Source organism: Erithacus rubecula (assembly GCF_903797595.1).
Source record: "Erithacus rubecula genome assembly, chromosome: 18".
NCBI classification, from domain to species: Eukaryota; Metazoa; Chordata; class Aves; order Passeriformes; family Muscicapidae; genus Erithacus; species Erithacus rubecula.
The window spans coordinates 6,447,562-6,466,558 of NC_136670.1; the positions used below are offsets into that span (position 1 = coordinate 6,447,562).

General features: G+C 42.2%; 1 protein-coding gene across 7 annotated transcripts in view; it reads left to right on the forward strand.

The window, feature by feature from the left end:
* Window positions 1–9,349: 9,349 nt before the first annotated feature.
* Window positions 9,350–18,997, forward strand: part of EYA2 (EYA transcriptional coactivator and phosphatase 2) — an 84,661-nt gene continuing 75,013 nt past the window's right edge. For 2 of the 7 annotated variants that reach the window (XM_079321939.1, XM_079321940.1), the window contains exon 1: window positions 10,891–11,015. Coding sequence is in view for 4 of the 7 variants with exons in the window: in XM_079321938.1 (XP_079178064.1) it covers window positions 11,316–11,380 (65 nt within the window). In the remaining 3 variants the exon portion in view is untranslated. Of the gene's footprint in view, window positions 9,427–10,890; window positions 11,016–11,171; window positions 11,381–18,997 lie in introns of those variants that run through there. The other 5 variants (XM_079321936.1, XM_079321934.1, XM_079321941.1 and 2 more) reach the window with 4 other exon arrangements.

Consider the following 18,997-nt stretch of genomic DNA (forward strand, 5'->3'; position numbering starts at 1 on the left):
TGTGCAATCCCAAAGCATGACTGTCTTTAAAAAGCCCCAACCAAAACACAAACACCAGAGTTCAGGACGGGCAAGGCTCTGTCTCCCAGTTTTCCTTGGGGAACCCGGAGCTGAGCTGATGGAATGAGGGAGTTCTTCTCTTCCTTCTCCCCTCTCCTTCCTGGCTTAAAACAGCTCATCGGGAGAGGCACTGCTTTCTCATGTGAAAGTGCAGGAAGGCTGGGATCTCAAATGCTACTGAAATAAAAATACCAAAGGGAGATAAAAAGGGTGTGGGTCTCTATAAATAAGGCCGAGTGGGCTCGTTGTCTGATACCCTCTGCAGCTGTGCCACCCCTGTGGGCACTAAATCACAGCAGAGCTGCCTCCACACTCACACTGGGACACTCACTCAAGAATCTGGGGGGTTTTTTTAAACTTTGCAGAGTTTGAGAGATTTCATTTGTTTCATTCAGCATGAGTTGGTTTGACCTTATGAAAGTAATGAAAACTAGAAACTTACTCTGTCTCAAAAACAAACAAACAAAAAAATAAAAATAAAAACCCCAAACAAAAACAAAACAAGAAAGGAGATTTGTCTGTAATGGTCCAACTTCAGAAACAAAACCCCACAAAGAGTAAATTTATTTTTACTGAGCAAGGAAATGGGAGCCTTTATTATATTGAATATTTGACCAATCACATCAGATGCTCTGTTTGAATTATTTTTCCCCCGGGCTTTTCCACAACACTTCTATAGGACTGCAAATGTCAAATACAAAAAAATGTGTCTATTTCTCTGCCTACAGGACTCCTCACTAACCCATCTACAATACTTCTTTTTTGTAAGTGCTCTTCAGAAGAACCTTTTTCAAGAAAAATCAAATTACAAAGACTGCAGCTTTTCTGTTTCCAGAACTGTTTTCAAATATGATATAATTCTATTTCCATTCTAAATGGTCCAACTGAAAATATCAAAATATTGCTCCTTTATACTGCATCCATTCAGAACATAATTCTAGGTTTTGGCAACTGAACATTTTTGTTTTCCACCTCTGCTGGCAGGGCAGGAGGGTTTCCAGTTTCCTAATTTTCTCCCTCTCTACAAAAAAAAAACCCTGAAAAACAAAAAAACAAACCAAACCAATAGAGCTTGTAAGAGGCATGAAAAGAGAAGCAAAAAGGTTAAATAAAAGAAAGAGTGATATTGCTTTGCCTAGGAGATGCAAATGGTGTTTATTTACCCCCTTCGTCTCTAAAATCTTAATAAGATTAAATTAGAATGCCATTTTCAGACACAGCCTTTTTTATTATCTAATTGAGATTTTCTTATGCAATAAAGTGCAATATTCAAGTCTAAACTACAGTCCTATTTTCTCTTTAAAAAGGAGCTATTTCTAGCCATCTCTCTTCTTAAACAGTTCCACAGGTTCAGGAACAATGCAGGTTGTATTTTCCAGTTTGCAAGTAATAAAGTGTAACTTCCAGGAAGGAAACCCAGGATAAAGGATCCTGTCATCTCTCTGTGCAGTGTCTGGTATATTCATTTGCAGAACAAAGTATGCAAAAATATAAAGGGACCAAATCAAATGTCATTTTAGTGCAGACACAATTGCATAGGGAATGCTAACACCTTGTTGTTAGTTTGTGGATGTGCTACTATTTCTCTAAGTGCAATGATTTTCAGTCTGCTCTGAAAATCTATATTCATATACAGCCAAATTTTATTGGGTATCTTCCTTGCTAAGAATTGTCATAACAACAAGGAAAAGACATATGCAAGAGTTTACATGTACAGTGCCTAATAACACAGATTCCAAAAAAAAATCTTGCAAAATTGTATATATGCTCCCTGCAGTGGATTTGATTTTGTCTGGCCTGTAACTAAGGTCCCTTGATACTCCAGTTTTATGAGGGTGTGATGTAGTGGTAAATCAGGGCCATACTGATGATCTAAATCAGAATAACCAGCATGTTTTTCATTTCAGAAGAAAAAAAAAGAAGGAAAAAAAAAAAAAGTTTGTGAGAGAAAGTTTGCCAGTTTCAGCACTTCCTGGCAGCCAAGAACATTTACTGAAAATCAATGGTCTGTCCAAAACCTAATGTGAGCAGGAGTCGTAGTGCAGCCGTTCAGAATCTATACTGCTTCCTAGGCAAAGTTTCTAAGCCCTTTCAGTCCTTTAGAATAATAAAAATGATTAATGGTCTCAAACACTGTGAACCAAGTGTTTTGAAGTGTAACCTGCTACTTGTAATGCACTCAATATTTCTGATCTGTATTGTACTGGCACACAGTGCCTCTGGAAGTTAATGGGCAACCTTTGAAATGGATGAAGAGAGGCTCACAAAGCCTGGTGGCAAAATCATTTTCTTCCAAACCAAGATATTATTTCCCATCAGTTCATAAAGGAAAAAAAAAGAAAGTGACTATAAATATATATAAATACCTATTATTTTCTGTAAAAGTGTTGTAAGAGAGCAATGTGGATACCTCACAATGCAGAAGGGAAATTATCCATCTCATTCAGTGCTCTAAAGAGACATCAACTCGTTTTGGAGAAAAACAATTTGGGTCTGCTCACAGACTGCATGCAGCAGAAAGAGGCTCAAAGACTTCATGGAACAACTTCCTCCATCTGGGCCTTCCCCATTCCTGCCCCAGCTGGCCACAGCCCTTGCCATAAGCCAAGCCTCAGAACCAGTTTATGCCAAGAGTTGGTAGAGTCACATCAATAAAAGAACCCAGTGAGACCCAGAAAACTGCAGGTGGCAGAGACAGCAGGGCAGTCACAGATCACTGTGGGCAGTCACAGGTCACTATGGACACTCTACTGGGCAGCATGGGCAGTCACACAGGTCACCATAAGCAGTCACAGGTCAGTATAGGCACTCACAGATCACTGTGGGCACTCACAGGTCACCATGCAGTCACACAGATCACCATGGGCACTCACAGGTCACCATGGGCACTCACAGGTCACCATGGGCAGTCACAGGTCACCATGGGCACTCACAGGTCACTGTGAGCACTCTTCTGGGCACCAAACCCATCCCCAGCTGCCTGCCCTGCCCACCCTGAGCTGCAGTTGCACAAGAATGTCCCTGGAAGGGCTGGACTCAGCCCAAGCTGTCCTTGGCGCCCTGTTTGTCCCAGCCTGTTTGCTCATGCCCTGCACCAAACTCAAGCAAACAAATAGATTCATTTGGGCTGTTTCCAGATATTGGCAGTGCCCTGGGTGTGTTGAGTCCTTGAGTGCACTGAGCAGCCTCACCTGGGCCCCCACCCACAGCCCCTGCCCATGGCCCAGGAGCTCTGTTTAGCCCCAGGGTAGCCAGTCCCTGTCTGGGCTAGAGGTGTTTGTGTGTCCAGCCTGGAGTCCTGGGTGGCTTTGCTCCTGTGGTTTGTCTCTGGTCTCCTCTTTGCCCCCATCTCAGTGGGCTCCCTGGGTCCCTGGCACATTGCTCCTCACATCTGGGGTTCTGAACGGGCCCCACTGCTGGCACCCATCACTGCCTGTGCTGCAGCCACATTGGCTCCTGGGCCCCCTTCCCTTAGCAATCCATTGGCATTTGCTGCTCCTGAAAAACATAACATTTAAGTGAACACTTGTTAGAGACTGGAAAATATCAGTGGAACAAGAGAAAGCTTGTCCACTGGATTGGCACTTCATCCTGGCTACCTGAACTCCCCTGTCCTCTTGTTGGGTGCAATAGAAGCTTGGGAAAGCATTTTAAGGAACACTCAGTTAATGTTTACAGAGAGGTAACGTGCCAAGCTCTTTTATAAAACTTTCAACTCTAAATTTACAGGCCTTATACGCAATATTATTTTGGGGAGAGCATATTGTATTCATTAGATATTTAAAATGGTATAAACAAGGAGGTAGAATACTCAAATTGCTGCAAGCCATATGGAGATCTTATCATAATACCTCCCACAATTCGGAATTACTCTTTTTTGGAAGTTCCTCTGCTCACAGCCTAGCAGAGGAGTGAATCTCCTGGGTCAGCAATGATCTGGGCTGTGCAGGGCAGAGCTGCCTGTCTGCCAAGGAAGGACACAAAGTGCTGCTCCTCTGCACAGGAGCAGAAGGGGCACGCAGCCTTAAACAAAAACAAAGTAAAAATTAGATCATGCAAAGTCACATTTTTGGAGCATAAGGGAACATTTTAGTCCAATTATCTTCTTGAGCGCAGAAAGAAAAGGAAGCATTTTACTAAAGTCAGTTTTTAAAAGAATTATCCTAAGTAAATTGATCTGTAGAGAATTGGCCCCAAAATATAAATCATGTTGATTTTCTTGCTTTACACTCCTGAAGGGTGACCAATGAGTTATTGGAAGGGTGCATGGAGCTCTTGGCCTCACAGATTGAGGACGGGGCTTACTTCTGCCTATAATATGGATTAGCAAAACACTGTCATAATAAAAAGGAAGGGAAATATTGTATGCTTGACCAAAAAAATGAGAATACACTATTACTGATTTCCTAGCACTGACTGACTAGATCTCATTTTCTTGAATGTCACTGTATTTGCACAATAGCTAGGAAAGAGCACTTTTTAAATTTGGGGGAGGATCTTTATAGTTTGTAATCCCAAGCAATATTAAGTGCAGTACAAGTTTCATTCTGGAAGCACCTCTCCTTTGGTATATTCCATTTCAGCATTTGCCCTTTCATTAGTTTGTAAAACAAATTAAAAGTCCAATGACTACTAATGATGGAAAACTGGCAAAATGCTTTTAGGCATCTATTGCATTCTCAGGTTGTTTCAAAACTCTTAACAGCCATGGTTTGGAGCAATTTTTAAAATGTTGTGTTAAATTTCTAATTAAAGTTTTGTGGCAGCCAGACTGGCTTATCTGTACAAAGGAATTGGGAGAATTGACTCATGGTCATTCTACCTGACAGCATTCCCTTTTGTGGGAATGTAACTCTTACTGTGAAAATGTTGTACTAAGCAAACCTTAGTTCCGCTCGTAAATCAGGTCGATGAAAGGTTTGAACTGTTTCTATGGTGCAGCTAAATTACATTCAAAGTACAACTGAATTTGTCCCTACTTTTCCATCAAGTGTAATGTGACTTAAAGAAATGTTCTTTAAAGATAGAGAACAATTTAGAAAGCCAGATGAGAATTCCTGAATGAAAGTAGATAGAATTTAGGTAAACATTCTCCAAGTTTAAAATAACAGGCTGAAGCATTTGTCTTTAATTATCAATTTTAATGTACATAATAATGAGACTCTTTCCCACTAGGACAGGCATGCTAAAGAAGTTTTGGAGTGCTTGGATTCTGATTCCTAAAATCAAACTCTTCTTTGCAGTCAAAATCCTACATAAAACTGGAAGAAGAATGGATTTTGATTCCTGTGTGAATGAACTTGCAAAATACTTGCAGTTCTACAAGATAAATTAAATATTTCTGGGAGACCACTCAGGCTTTCTGTACCAGCAATGCTGCTGAGTTGCTGCTGCAGCCAGGGCATTTTGATGTTGTTGCATCCAAAACCACCCAAAATTCAGCTTTTTTTGGCTTACTGAAACATCATCCACCTAGAGAGAGACACAACTTCATATGGGTGAGAGGCAACTTCAGTGATGGCTCCAAATTATGTTTTGCCTCATGCACACTGCTCCAGTCATAATGAAACAGAGCCAGAAACTGTAATTCATGAGTAAGTTTGCCAACCTATGGAATCCATAAGTCTTCCCCAAGGAGGAAGCTGATATCTACAAAATGTTTCACCTGAAGTGTAAAGAAAAAAAATTTTTAAAAGCCAAGGACCCATGAGAAAATAACTGCACAAATCCCTCCCATTTTCACTCACAGCCACAGGAGCAGACCATGTGTCTTCCTTTTGGATCACCAATGCATACTAGTTTCAAAGGAAATGTGCTTTTATTAAAAATTAATATAGATTTAATTAATCTGGCTTTTGATGCACACATTGATTAGAAATGAAAATTGGTCATTTCTCAGCTCTGCTCTAGTGTAAAAAAAATCCCCCCAATCCTGCACCTCCTCTCCAAATGGATCAATGACTGAATTCTTCCAAGTGATTTTTTTTTATTGCTGGTAATTGAAATAACATCAAACCTTAACCTTAAAATATTGCTTTAGCTCAGTGTAAGGTTTTCAAATCTCTCCTGCAGACCATCATTCCTTCCACCAGCAGAGTCACAGCATTTCTCATATTCAGATCTGGGTTCCTAACTGCACATGGCAAAGTGAGTCAACAGGAACCATGTATTTGTATTTAATGCTCCATGCAGGTAGCACAAAAAAAGAATTTTAGTCTCACATGATGTTATTAAAAAAGGTCTCAAAAAAAAAGCTTATGAAGAAAAAGACCAAAATGGTCTTTTCATTTTTCATTTTAATACCTTTCTATGCAAACTAATTGTTTTTCAGATGTGCTGAAAGATGAAATTTTGTTTACTCCTGTTGTTAGAGATGCCTGCAATAAGAGTGGCAGGATCCCAGCCTGAAACAAATCACACATTTTCTGTCAATGGATGTTTTATTTGTGATTTTGCATTGTCTGCATAGTACAAAATATTTTTCTGTTAAAGCATGAGGAAACAGGAAGGATAGAGTACAGGGATCTACTGTTTCTACAGGAGAAATTCCAAGCAAAATAGTGGGAGAGTATTTTAAAAAAAGACCCTAAAAAATCCTGTGTTTTTTCATTTCAATCCAGTAGTGGAAATTGATTAATGAAGCCCGTCTGCAGCAGTACAAAGGGCCAAATCTTCAGCTAATATTAAATAGCAAACTTCTACTTTTGAAAACCAGAAAGAGGAAGGGGACATACAACTGAAAAACAAACAGGCATATTTGATCATTTAGTGCTGAATAGATCAGGCACTCCTCAGTTGCAGGGTTTTATTTTTGTGCATTGTGTCAATGATTGGAAACCATATGTTTTAAGCCCAGCTTCAATAGTATCAGTAGCTACAGTCCTGCTCTCAGATTACTTTTTACTGCCTGCCTAATTTTGAGCTTTAATAGCTAACATGCACTTTGTTTATCAGTTACAAATGTTCTGAATGTTGATGAAATAGGCTAAACAACACATATTGGCTTCTCATCAATACCAAAGACTGAGATCAAATGTGTTTAATGCCGTGGCCTGCAACTTTGCAAACAAGTTCTTCAAAATAAAAGAATAAATTCAGAATTGATGGCTCTGGTTCTGAATGTAAGATGCTAGCACTCACATCCTGACACAGCTTTTGCCATCCACAGAAAAATCCATCCTACAAGGAGCCTTTTGGGACCAAAACTGCAACCAAGTACAGCACTGTTAAGCCCCCTTGGATGGCACAGTCCCATATGAAATGCTTTATTGCACTGGGGGCAGGCTGGTGGTATTCAAATTAAATATATTTAAAGTATTTCCAGAATCAGACCTTGGTATCTTGCAGGCCTGAGCACTAATACTTAAAGCAGGTCATTTTTACATAATTCTGTTTAGCTATACAGCAAAGAAATTTGAAACAGTCTCTAGATTATGTTATTTATCCTCTAATTACTTCAGGACACAGTACCTCTCCTCTGTTTTTAAACTACTGAATAAATTAACAATGTTCTAACAATAACAGCAGCGGCAATTCAGGGCATTTACCAGAGAGAAAGCAACCATTAGCCTTGAGAATGAAATTTCACTGGAATCCACAAAATAACGTGTTAGGAAATATTATGGTTGCCAACTTTCGCAATTTTGTTGAAAGTCTTCTAAAATGTGAGGGTTGGGGTGTTTGGGGTTTGTTTTTGTTTTTTTCCGCACAAAGTCTGAGCTCTGGCATCATGTGAAAACATGAAAATGTGAGATTCCCAGTTTTAATTTTAGAAGTTACTCAGCATTGTGGTTGCAAAGAGAAATTGAAAACATGAACCCAAGGACCAGGGAACAATTAGGAAGAGCCCAAAATGCATTACTTTTAAATTCTTACACTTTGGAAAGCTATTTCTGACTTGGGGTGTTTCTGTGCTCAGGGTTAACCATATTCAGTACCCCAATAAATCCTCTGTACCCTTTTTAAGGACTTCTCACCTTGGTTTGTGACAGAGGGTGACATCACATTTTAATTGTCAGGGATGGTGCTGAAGTTCAGTACTGGCTCATTTCTTGTGTTTAAAAACAGAACCAGTTGTTTTTACCAATGTAACTCTCTTCATTTTGACAATGTGGTCAACAGCAGAAACTGGTAGTATTTCCTCAAGGGAGATACATTTCCACAGTAGCAAAAATTTGGGATCTAGCTCTTCAAGTTCTCCTCAGAGAGGCTGAGGTGTGGCTGTCCCACACTCTGGGAAAAACCCTCTGGATCCCAGAGCTCCCATGTTCCCTAAGGCCAGGGTATTGTCTCAGGCCAAGGATCATCATCTTTAAATCTGTGCAGGACACTGGCACCCAGCCCAATGATTAGCAGCATTTCCATTTGGTGACTATGTGGAGATTGCTGCACCATTTCCATTTAGACTTTGAGTTTATGATATGTGGGAATGAGCACAAAGTAACAAGTAAGCAAACCACCTTCTAATCCTGCCTTGGTTTTTGACCAAGAAAAATTCCACTGGTCTGAGAAATCCTTGGCATTGTATGGCTGCTGATGCTTGATGAAATGGGGGCTTTTATCAAGCCAGCTAAGAGGACTGGCTCCTTGTCCCACACCTTGCAGCCTGCAGCCCAAGCAGATTTCTGACCCATGCACACCAACCCACAGTCTCACCAATGGGGCAGAAGCCATATTATTCCCTTGCCTTTCTAAATGGCTTTTAAGATCTACAGGAATTTTCTTGGGCACTAACAATGATGAAAATACTTAAAATTCCAAATTGAAAAAATGTCCTTTATCTTCCTCTTTGCCCACCCTTTTCCCACTGTGCCTTTATTAGTTTTCTAAATATTGCACACAATGTTTTTGGTAAATAAGAAGGATATTAGAGTAGACAAATAATGTTTACTCACCAGCTCAAGAAAGGTGTTTCTGGCACTGATTCACAAGTTACTCACAACTTACAAAAATTACTTATACTGAAAGGGACAAGGAGTGTCTTTTTGTGTGCAGGGTGCTGAACAAACAATGAGGTCCTGGTCCCTGCCTGGCTTGCCGTGGCATTACCACAAACAATACTAATTCTTAAATACCTGCCTGACTTTAAGCACTTAGGTAAATAATTGTATTGATTGTTGTAGGCCTATTCACATGCATAAAACTAAGCATATATTCAAATATGTTGTGAAATCTGGGGTCGGAGGAATTTTGCAAGCAAGGCATTTTTAGATACGAATTTACTTGTTAAAACCAGCTTCAAAAGGAGCTAATGTGGCAATCAGGCTTTTGGGCACAGCGGGGGGAGGAAGGAAAAGATTTATTTTCAAGATGGATCCAAGGACTTTCTTGTTCTTGAGAGACTCCTCACCAGAACCACAATTACAGGTGAGAAAGGCAGCAAGGAAGTCCCCCCAGCCAGTGATTGCTCAGAGTTTAATGTGAGAGCAGTGTAAACTCAGAACTGCAGATAATCCACGGGGAAATCAGGGGGTTAGTGCCGAGGACTGATGAGGAATAACAACTGAAAGAGCTTTGGTTTTTCTAGGCTGGCGGGAGGTAGCTCATGCTAGGAAGCCTGCCAGCTCCAAACTGATGCTGGGAGCTTTGTCTCCTTTGGATTGTAGGAACACACTTTGCAGTCAAACTGATCTGAGAGATTTTGATAGTAAAAACAGCTGTCTCGTTGCAATGATGTTTTTGTTCCATTGTCAAAATTTTGAGTTAAATCCATGAGTGGGCTGCAGCTTGTTCAAACCCTGAACCCAACACCCTTTGTGCTCCTTTGGCTTTTCCACTGCAGTGCATGGGATATCTCCTTCCTGAGGAAAGGGCTAGGTGTAATAAAAGCTGTCAGGACAAGGAATTGCAGGTCTCCACCGATGCCTCCCCAGTGCTGGAGAGTCAGAACTGGAGAGCTGCTGTCTGTTCCAGACTGGTGAGAAGGGGAAATAAGGAGGAAGAGCAGCGTGTGGAAATGAAACAGTGCAATGCTGCTGTGGGCAGGCTGCATCCCCAGCGAGCAGGTATGAAGGTGAAAGGGGGAAACTGCCTGATACCTGAGCGGGGGAGAGGCCAGCATGGGCAAGGGGAAGCTGTTTGTGGGGTGTACAGCACAAGGGGGTTCAGGGAAGGGGCATGTGGTGGGATGTCCCAGCCCCATCTTCCCAGCATAAACCATCCAAAAGTGCCTCCTGCCCCTCTCTTGGAGTGCAAACAAGCAGATGAGGCGCCCCATTGAGGCGTCCAGCACATCAGGGAGGAACACAGGGGGCACATGCCAGAGTGCCTCTGGTTTTGTGCTGACATGAGAGAGGGGACAGCACCTCTGTACGGCCACAAACCCATTCTGTGTCGCTGGAGGTGATGGTCCCACGGGCAGGCTCTGTCCCTCTGGGGAGCCAGGAGCTGTGTGGGGCTGTGAGTGCAGCAGGGTGGCTTGTGCGAGTGATGCTGGTTCTGCACGTCTGCACGAACCATGGCTGTGCGGCACTCTGCGCGTTAAGACAAAATAGATGTCAACAAAAGCCCTTCCTTGAAAGTGACATTTAAAAATTGTCACTAGACATCCGTAACATAAGGACTGTAGTGAAAGTGACTGTTTTCATGGAAACAGAAGCTACAAAGTGGCATTCACACGGTATTCAAGCGTCCGAGTTGTACGGGACGAATTTCTTTCACGGACTTGCAGCTCGACGATCGCTGACAGCATCAACACAAAACCACAGCCACGGGCGGGAGCGAGCGCGGGCAGCGCGTACCTGCGGCCGGGGAGAGCGCTGCCCGCCCGGCCCGGGAGCGCCGGCTCCGCGCCCGGTGACAGCGGCGGGGGCAGCCCGGTGACAGCAGCGGGGGCAGCCCGGTGACAGCGGCGGGGGCAGCCCGGTGGCCCCGGGAGCCGCGGGAGGCTCCTCCTCCGGGCCGGCACCGCGGGCAGCGCGGCGCTGCGGGCGCCGGGACGCGGCCCCACGCGTGCGGTAGGTGCGCCCCGACGGCGGGGGCAGCCCCGCGGCGCTGCGAGGGGCCGGCGGCCGCGGGCTCGGGCTGCCGCGGGGGGCGGAGGGCCGGGAGTGCCGGGCGAGCAACAGGTCGGAGGAGCCGAGGGCAAACCCCTCCCGCGGCGCTGCGCTCCGCGCCCCGCGCTGTCCGCGGGCGGCTCCGGCGGGAGGCGCGGCGGGGAGGGGGCGGTGGGCGCGCCCGGGGCGCAGCGCGGAGCGCGGAGCCGCCGCCCCGCTCCGCCGCGCTCCGTTCCGCGGGCATGCGCGCCCGCCCTGCACATGCTCACTGCGCCCGCGGCGGGCGCGCACACTCCGCAGCGCCGCGGCTCCGCGCTGCACCGCCGGTGAGTGGGGCCGGGGGCTGCGCGCCCGCGGGGGGCCGCGGCAGAGAGCGCTGCGCGGGCGCGGGGCGGGGGCGCGGAGCCGCCGAGCCCGTCGGGGGCGCGGGCGCGGAGCGGCTCCGGGGCGGCGGGGGGTGCCGCGAGCGGAGCTGCGAGCGACAATTTGCACCGGGAGTTAATTGCCGCGCTCCGGTTCTACCGTCAAGCGAGCCTCGCTTATTAATTATTTGCAAAGCTGAAGCGTGCGTTTATTTTAAATAAAGTGAGCCGCTGCGCTTTCCCGCGGCTGCTTCTGCGAGGAAAACTTGTATGTGATTTATGCAGTTTAAGTAAACTTTTCTGAGTGTTAAATTGTGCTTGAGCCCAGTGAATGGCCTCTTAAGGAAATTATTCCTGGTATACGGCTACTGTTGTTCAGACATTTCAAATAATGGTATATTCTGTCGTATAAAGTTGTGATGGATAAAATTCATGTAGTGAACCAATAAACAGTTTATTGGTCTGTATCAAATATTAACAGAAATTGTGTTCAGCGCAGTATCAAATTCACGCATCCCCGAGCGCCGTTAAAGGCAGTGGCAGGAATAGTTTATTGTTTAGTCTCTCCTGTGGACTTCATTAATTTACTGAGAATTTCTTATCTCTGCTGGGCCATCCGTGGAAGGGTCCCTCCCCTTCCTCTCCCCCAATTTATTGAGAAAGCATGTCTAAATTTCTTCATGCTAGTTCACATCTGTGTGTATTAGGGCAATCTGGTCCACAAAAGATGGCATATATTTAAACTGGTAATTCTGTGTCTAAACTAATGCTTCTTAGATAGTTTCATACATTTAGCATTGCATTGTTTTGTTACTTGTTGCTTCAGACAGGATAAATTCTTTCTCATCATCCTTTTTTACTCGGGGAAACGTTCTATTCCCTGATATAACTGAATTTTTATTTCTGCTTTGAAATTGAAGGCATCGTGTGGCCTCAGATGTAACACAAGCAATTAGGAAAGACTTGCAGTACAAATGCCTTGAAAATAATCAGTGCTCATAGCTTTGGAGACATTCCAGAAACTTTTTAAGGATATTTTGAAAATTCATTTGAAATAGTACAGCAGCTTATGACTTAATTGTTCTAACTTAAAAGTCTTAATTAAAAATAAAAAAAAATGTATGGTGTAAAACTGAATTGTGAAGTTACAGAGTCAAATTGTCCACCTAATTCTTGTGCCTCTTCTCACCCATCAACAGGTCAAAACATTTGGCTAAATAACAAGTGGTGTATGCTTTTGGTTTTACACTCATTGATTTGTTTTGCTTTACTTTGTTTAGCCCACTCCCCTCAGCTCGTTTTCTTTTAAAATAGTTTGTGCAGACTCGATTCCCATGACTCGCTAATCTTATCACCATTATTTGGTTGAAATTTTTGGAAATGGGTTCCTGTTTCAAATACCTCACAACACTGGCAGTCTTAGGTTCCATTAGAAAAGCTTCATTAGGGAGAAATAAAAATGTTGTTGATAACTCCCCCTCCAACAACGAGCCCCGTATTCAACTCCACGGTGTGTGCGGATATGCCTTGGATTATAAGAAGGAATTAAACTCAAGTATTCACACAAAGAACTTGATCTCACAATATCACAAAGAGTGTGTTGCTATGCGTAACTGGTTAGTATGCTTTTCTTTTTTTTTTTTCCCTAAAAATGGAATAATTTAGCTATTAATCCTGCAAATATTAGTTGCATGTTCAGCTGCGAGGCGTCGGGCTGAAGTCTGTGTTTGTGTGTCAGTGTGTGTGTACACACTGCTGACAAAGAAAACAATTAAAGACGTTACTAATTTTCTGCTGTCTTCCCAACTGTTATTTATGACGTGTAGTAGTACAACAGCTATTCTGAAATCAGCTATAATTCTCTTCAGTAAGATTTGTTTCTTCTGTACCAAATTTTGCTGTAACCAGATGGTCTTGAGGTGTCTTCAGTCGGAGCACAAGCGTGAGCAGTGCTGAAGACTAATTATTCCTTGCAGTAAATTCCTTCTGCAATAAATTCACAGGTTGTTAGACCTAATCTGTGGAAATGATTGTTAAGATTACTTACACAGTGAAAAATGCTTTTATGAATCTGTGAAAACTAGCAGAAGTTCTTAGAACGCTAAGAAAATTTTTTGAGCTCATTTTGCTTGGCTGGGGTAACTTTTATCCGGGACAAACTGTTAAATGCAGTTGCAAATTTGAATCTTTTTCATAAGCCATGGAACACTTCAGTTTTAATACAAAGACTTTGAATGTAACCTGTAAGTGGAGGGGTCATTTGGTAGACCACGTAGGGAAATTTCACACTGCCGTTCCCTGTGTTTAGTTAGTTTCCCTGTACCTGTGTATTTTTCACAGCAGTAGCAATATATATTTGGTTAGTTCATGGAGGAGTCTTCTGGCTTAACAGTCAGGTCATTTTCATTTTATTTCACGTTGCACTGAACAGGACAGAAAAATATATTCACAGTTATAAACAATGGTATATACTACAGCAAAGCCATTCAGACTTAAATACATCCTCCTTTTTGGTGGCTTAATTGAGTAAAAAATATAAGATTTCCTTTTTTTTGTTTGTTTTTGTTTTTAAAGTATATATCTACAAAAAGCAAAAGTAAGCACTCAAACCTCTTGGCATTTTGCTCACTTTGATACGAATAGGGAGAGCTTGTCAAATCTCTTTCTCTTCATTTTCTGCTGGAAAGCCAGAAAGACCATCCTGGTTGGGACTGTTTGTTAAGAGATCCCATCAGAAAACAATTGCTTCATGGCAAATTCTTAAAACAATACTTCATCTTTATTTGCAGATCTTAACTCAAGTAATGATGTTTAACAAACACCTTGTTTTAATCAGGTGAGGATAAGCCCTTCAATTAGGATGCAAATAATTGCTCCTCTTGGTTGGGTTATTTGGGGCCTGGAGGTGCTGCCATTTGCAGGTAGAGTTGGTGCTACCCAAGGTTTGAAGCAGGAGAGAGGGAAAGCTGGAATAAGGATTTAGTTCTGGTGCAAAATATTTTTTATTGCAGCATTCAAAACCCGATCCGGCTCCTTTCTTTGTCAGGCTGTTCAGTTGATGGTGATTTACTGCTGCAAGAGGTGTGAGGGGAAAATTGGATCCAAAATAATGTTCACTGCAGAGATGGTTCCAGTGAGTGTGTCACAGAGTGAATATTTAACTAAAAATAGTCAAACCTCTTTTCACTCAGTCCTTCTGCTTGTGCTTTAATTATGTATTTTAATTATTTTCGAAGATATGTAAAATGAGATGAGAAACATTACACGAGCATAATCCTTCCCATTTAAAATTATTTGTCTGCAGCTGCTTAAGTCCTGGCATTAGGAGTCACATATAAACATGTTTATTTAACATCAGCGTTATCTGTTAGATTGTACATGGTTCATTAACATGGAGAGAATACTTTTTGTTCAGTAGTGTGTGGGAGCTGCCAGAGGTCAGAGGAGGTTGTTTGCCTCAAGTCGAGATGGCATCTTGGCTTTGCTCTCATTCTGTTTGTCACCTCTGCAGCGTTGGGAAAACGCTTCCTTAGCACCGTGCTGAGGTGTTTCCCTGGGACACAGGCTCTGGAAAGCCAGAGCTCTGCTGCAGGGTTGTGGTAAGCTTCATGGGGAATTTCAGGGGAGGTTGGTTGTAATTTGTGGGGGATTGTTTTAGTTGGGGTTCGATGCTTGGAAAGGATGGAGCGGGAGGGGACCACAGTTGTGGTGCCACAGAGTGTGTGGCTGTGATGGAGGGATTTTACAGATTTGGGGAGATGGGGGTCCAGTGGTTGGGGAGACTGAGAGTTTTAATGTTTTGTTGGTGTGTGGGTCAGAGCTGGGCTCAGGACAGCTGTACCTGGTGGGTCTGAGCTGCAGGATGAGACCCTTCTCCATGGAGCTCGTGGGAGCTTCTCCACTCTTTCTACTGCTGATTAAAAACAAGCCTGGACATATAAAACCATATCAGGGACTCTAGAAATACATAAGTACCCATGGCCTCAAGTTTAAAAAAGTCAATTAAAATGTTTTACCATGACTTCTGCATATATATATATATCTATATATCTAGTAATGCTCATGCACTGCACGCTGTATTGGGAGAGAGGTGTGCACACCCATCTATGTGCACAATTTTAATTTTCATTTCAGCTTCTTGAAAATGTTTCCTACAAGTCAGTGAATTTCTCCAGCCTCGTTTGGATGGTGGGGGCTCTTTGGGCTTATTGTGCCTTGGAGGGAGAAGATAATTTAAATTTCCATTAGAAAAAGGTAGAAAATTGCTTTCTTTGATTTTTATCAAGCAAGGATCCCTGGTAGATAATAACCAAAAGGTGTTGAATAAAACGAGCATTATTGTAGAATTCAAAGTGCTGTGGAAGATGCAATGTGGGTGAAGCATACCACAAATGTGCAGTTTTTTAAAAGCATGACAGTAAAAATAGAAGGACTTAAAAAAATAAGCTGAACTACTGTGTTGATTATAAGTTGTAGCTGAATCACTCTTAAGGCCTGGATATTGTTTTTAAAAAGCCAGCAAAACATCTATTTCTAAAAAAATAGTAAGTTCCCTCAGAAGGGGAGAGAGAGAGAACAAAAATAAGTGTTATCTTGGAGAAGGGAATGTCTGGGGTAGGGTTTTTTTCCTTTGAATTATTTTCAACAAGTACTTACTCTGTTCTGTATTTTTAAGAAATTATGTGGACAGCAATTTTGTTGCTTTACCAAGGCAGTGAAAACACCAAGAATCCTTTTTATAATTTGGAAAGAATGTCAAAAGAATGAAGTAGTTAAACCTAAGTGTATTAGATCATACGCCTTAAATGCATAAATAAGCATAGCTGCAATCACAGAAACCAATGTTAAAACCACCAGGAAAACTCACCCACAAACCGTAATGACTTAAAGGGAATGACCTCAGCCATTGTGAAATTTGTGCCTATTTGTTGACTGACATTTATTTGGTACAAGCAGGGTGCGTATTTTGTTATTTGCAAGACTGCTGGGGTTTTTTTGGTTTTTTTGTTGTTGTTGCTGCCAGGTTTGAATACAAAGAGTGAAAATGGGCTCGAGGCTGTGAGAGCCTGGGTATGATTTGGGCCTTTGCAATTTGAAAAGCAGGTGAAGGGTTTGTTATTGATGCACAGAGACTGGTGGAACTGAAGTTTGTTGTTCAGATGTTAGAAACTTCCTTGATGATAGCCCAGTTCTGACTTATTCCCAGCTGGTTTCCTGTTAAGGAAATGAAGGTTTAAAGTATTTGGTTACAAACCTGAGATTTCCTCACGTCCGTGTCTTTGCGTGAGTGCTGCATGAAATGCTGGTGTCATTCATCTCCCCTCTGCTTTTTTGGGGAGGAAATTGATGCATGGTAGAACCTCAGCTTGCCTTTGCTGCAACACCACTTAATAATTCAGGGAAATGGAAGTCTTGAATTATTTCAACTATAGTAGACTTCTTTGGGAATGTTTTTACATAAACAGACATTGCAGACTTTGAGCTCGAGTCTCTCTGCAAACAGGGTTTCTCTCTGCTGCCTGCTCCTGGCTGGGGGCTCCTGCTTTTATGGGTTGCAGTAATCAAAGAAGTTCCAGGTTTAATTGCCCTTCTTAGATGTGCAGAGGGGTTTGAGAAGATGGCTGAGTTTGTGCTGTTGGCTGGAACACCTGACTGTAGACATTCAGTCTCGTCGTGCAGAAATTCTCATTTGCCATCCCTACTTCTGAGAAGGAAAGCAGCCCAGCTAAATTTAAAAAAAAAGTCCTAAATAAAGAAAATTATTTAATACTGATCAGCCCAGATAATGGAGACCCATGGGAGTTGATGCCTTTGTCTATGCTGGAAAGAACAGATTTCACAGAGAAAAAACTCAACCAGAGCAGGACAGCCAGGTACTTCCAAAGACAGGGAAATGTGGGAATGTTCCTTAACTCAGCAAACGCCTTCAAAACTAGACATGCCTCTAGGATTACTCAGGCACCCACAAGAAACAGTGAGGGGAAAGTGGGGCAGGCATCTGAAATGTTTTTGTTTTTTAAATAGGTTGAGTAAGCAAAGCAGTCTGGGGGCCCCAGTTATTTACAGCTCTGTCTGTGCCCCACGCAGAGAGGCTCATCAGCTGCCTTAAAGACAAGTTTTCCATCTATTGCAAATCGTGTCTTTTGATGACACATTTGATTTGGCTGTTTGCTGTGTAATTGTCCTACAGCTACTTTGGAAATAACTTTGATCAGTTTTGAATGTAGATCTGTATCACTAGTTTTGATTCCCCCCACGACTGCTCTTCTGTGCTCAGTTACCATCCTTAGAGTTTATTTGCAACTATTTGACAATTCTTTGATTCTAAGACAAGTCAAAATGTATTTACAAAATACCCTCAGTAAATGTTGACAGTGTGTACTTTGTTTTTGAAAGCTACATAAATTTATTATTTTTCCCCAGTACTGTGGGTGAAACAAGACAAAATCTTGTCTAAAATTGAGCAATACTTTTTATTTGAAAAAGAGAGATTGCTTTTTCCACCCTTAACAAACTAAAAAGTGCCATTTTTTTCTGAAAGACAACACCTTTTTAAGTAGAACATGTGAGTGTTATTTTCACTGCATCCTTTTTATTCTTCTTTTGTAGGCTGACTTTATTTTGAATTTATAAACCCATCGTTTTTGCTAGCTTACATTTGGTAAGTGCTGTGTTGATACTACTCCTCTTCACTGAGATAGTTAGGAGTAAATCAGCTTTAAGGCTTGTAGCAAAATACATAAATTTTCTCCTTCCTTGTGTTCAACTATGCATAAATGTATTAGATCCAGTTGTGCTCTCACTGCAGTTCCCTGTCATTTCACCCAAATAAGGGTTGAGCTCTTACTGAGTGGGAGCAGTTGTATTTCTTGTAAAGTGCATATTTAAACTGTTTTTTTTAAATCTCATCATAACTGCTGCCAATGCAAGTTCAGTTGACTTCTTCAGTGCCTTCAAAATGGGAGAGAAAATCCACATCTTTCTGTGCTGCCCATGCTCAAATGCCTATTGGCAAATCAGCAAAGTTTTCAGCAGGAGATGAAAAAGCTGCTAAATCTAAATTGGGTGGAGAGAGGGAGGTACCAGTGGTTGTAACCTCCTGCACTAAAACTTTGCAGTGATGTGACTTAGTCCATGGTATCACATCTCTGACCTGGTACTCCTGAGTGTGTTGGTGGAGTTAGGTGTGCAGCAGGAAAAGAAGGTAGACACCATTTTTCTTTTTATTTATTGAAATAAAAGTTTGAGATCCATATTTTGTTTAACCTTGGTGGTCTGTTCTGTAAATACCTCTGTTAGAGGAATCTTGTTTTTAGCAAAATTCATTTCTCTCTGAATAAAGAAGCAAGCTTAGGTCTCTGAGCAGAAATGTAATCATTCAGCAATGCTGTAAATGTGTGTAACCCTGTACAAGGCAATGTAATATTATGTTCTGTGTAGCCACTTTCACAGACCTTTGCTGTCTTTCCCTCTTCTTCACCTTTCTTCACCTGAATAAAGTTGTGGTTTGAAGGAAGGCGTATTCTGCCTCTTATATATGATTTCATTTTGTTTGTTTGGCAGCCTTCCTTCCTGTTCCCT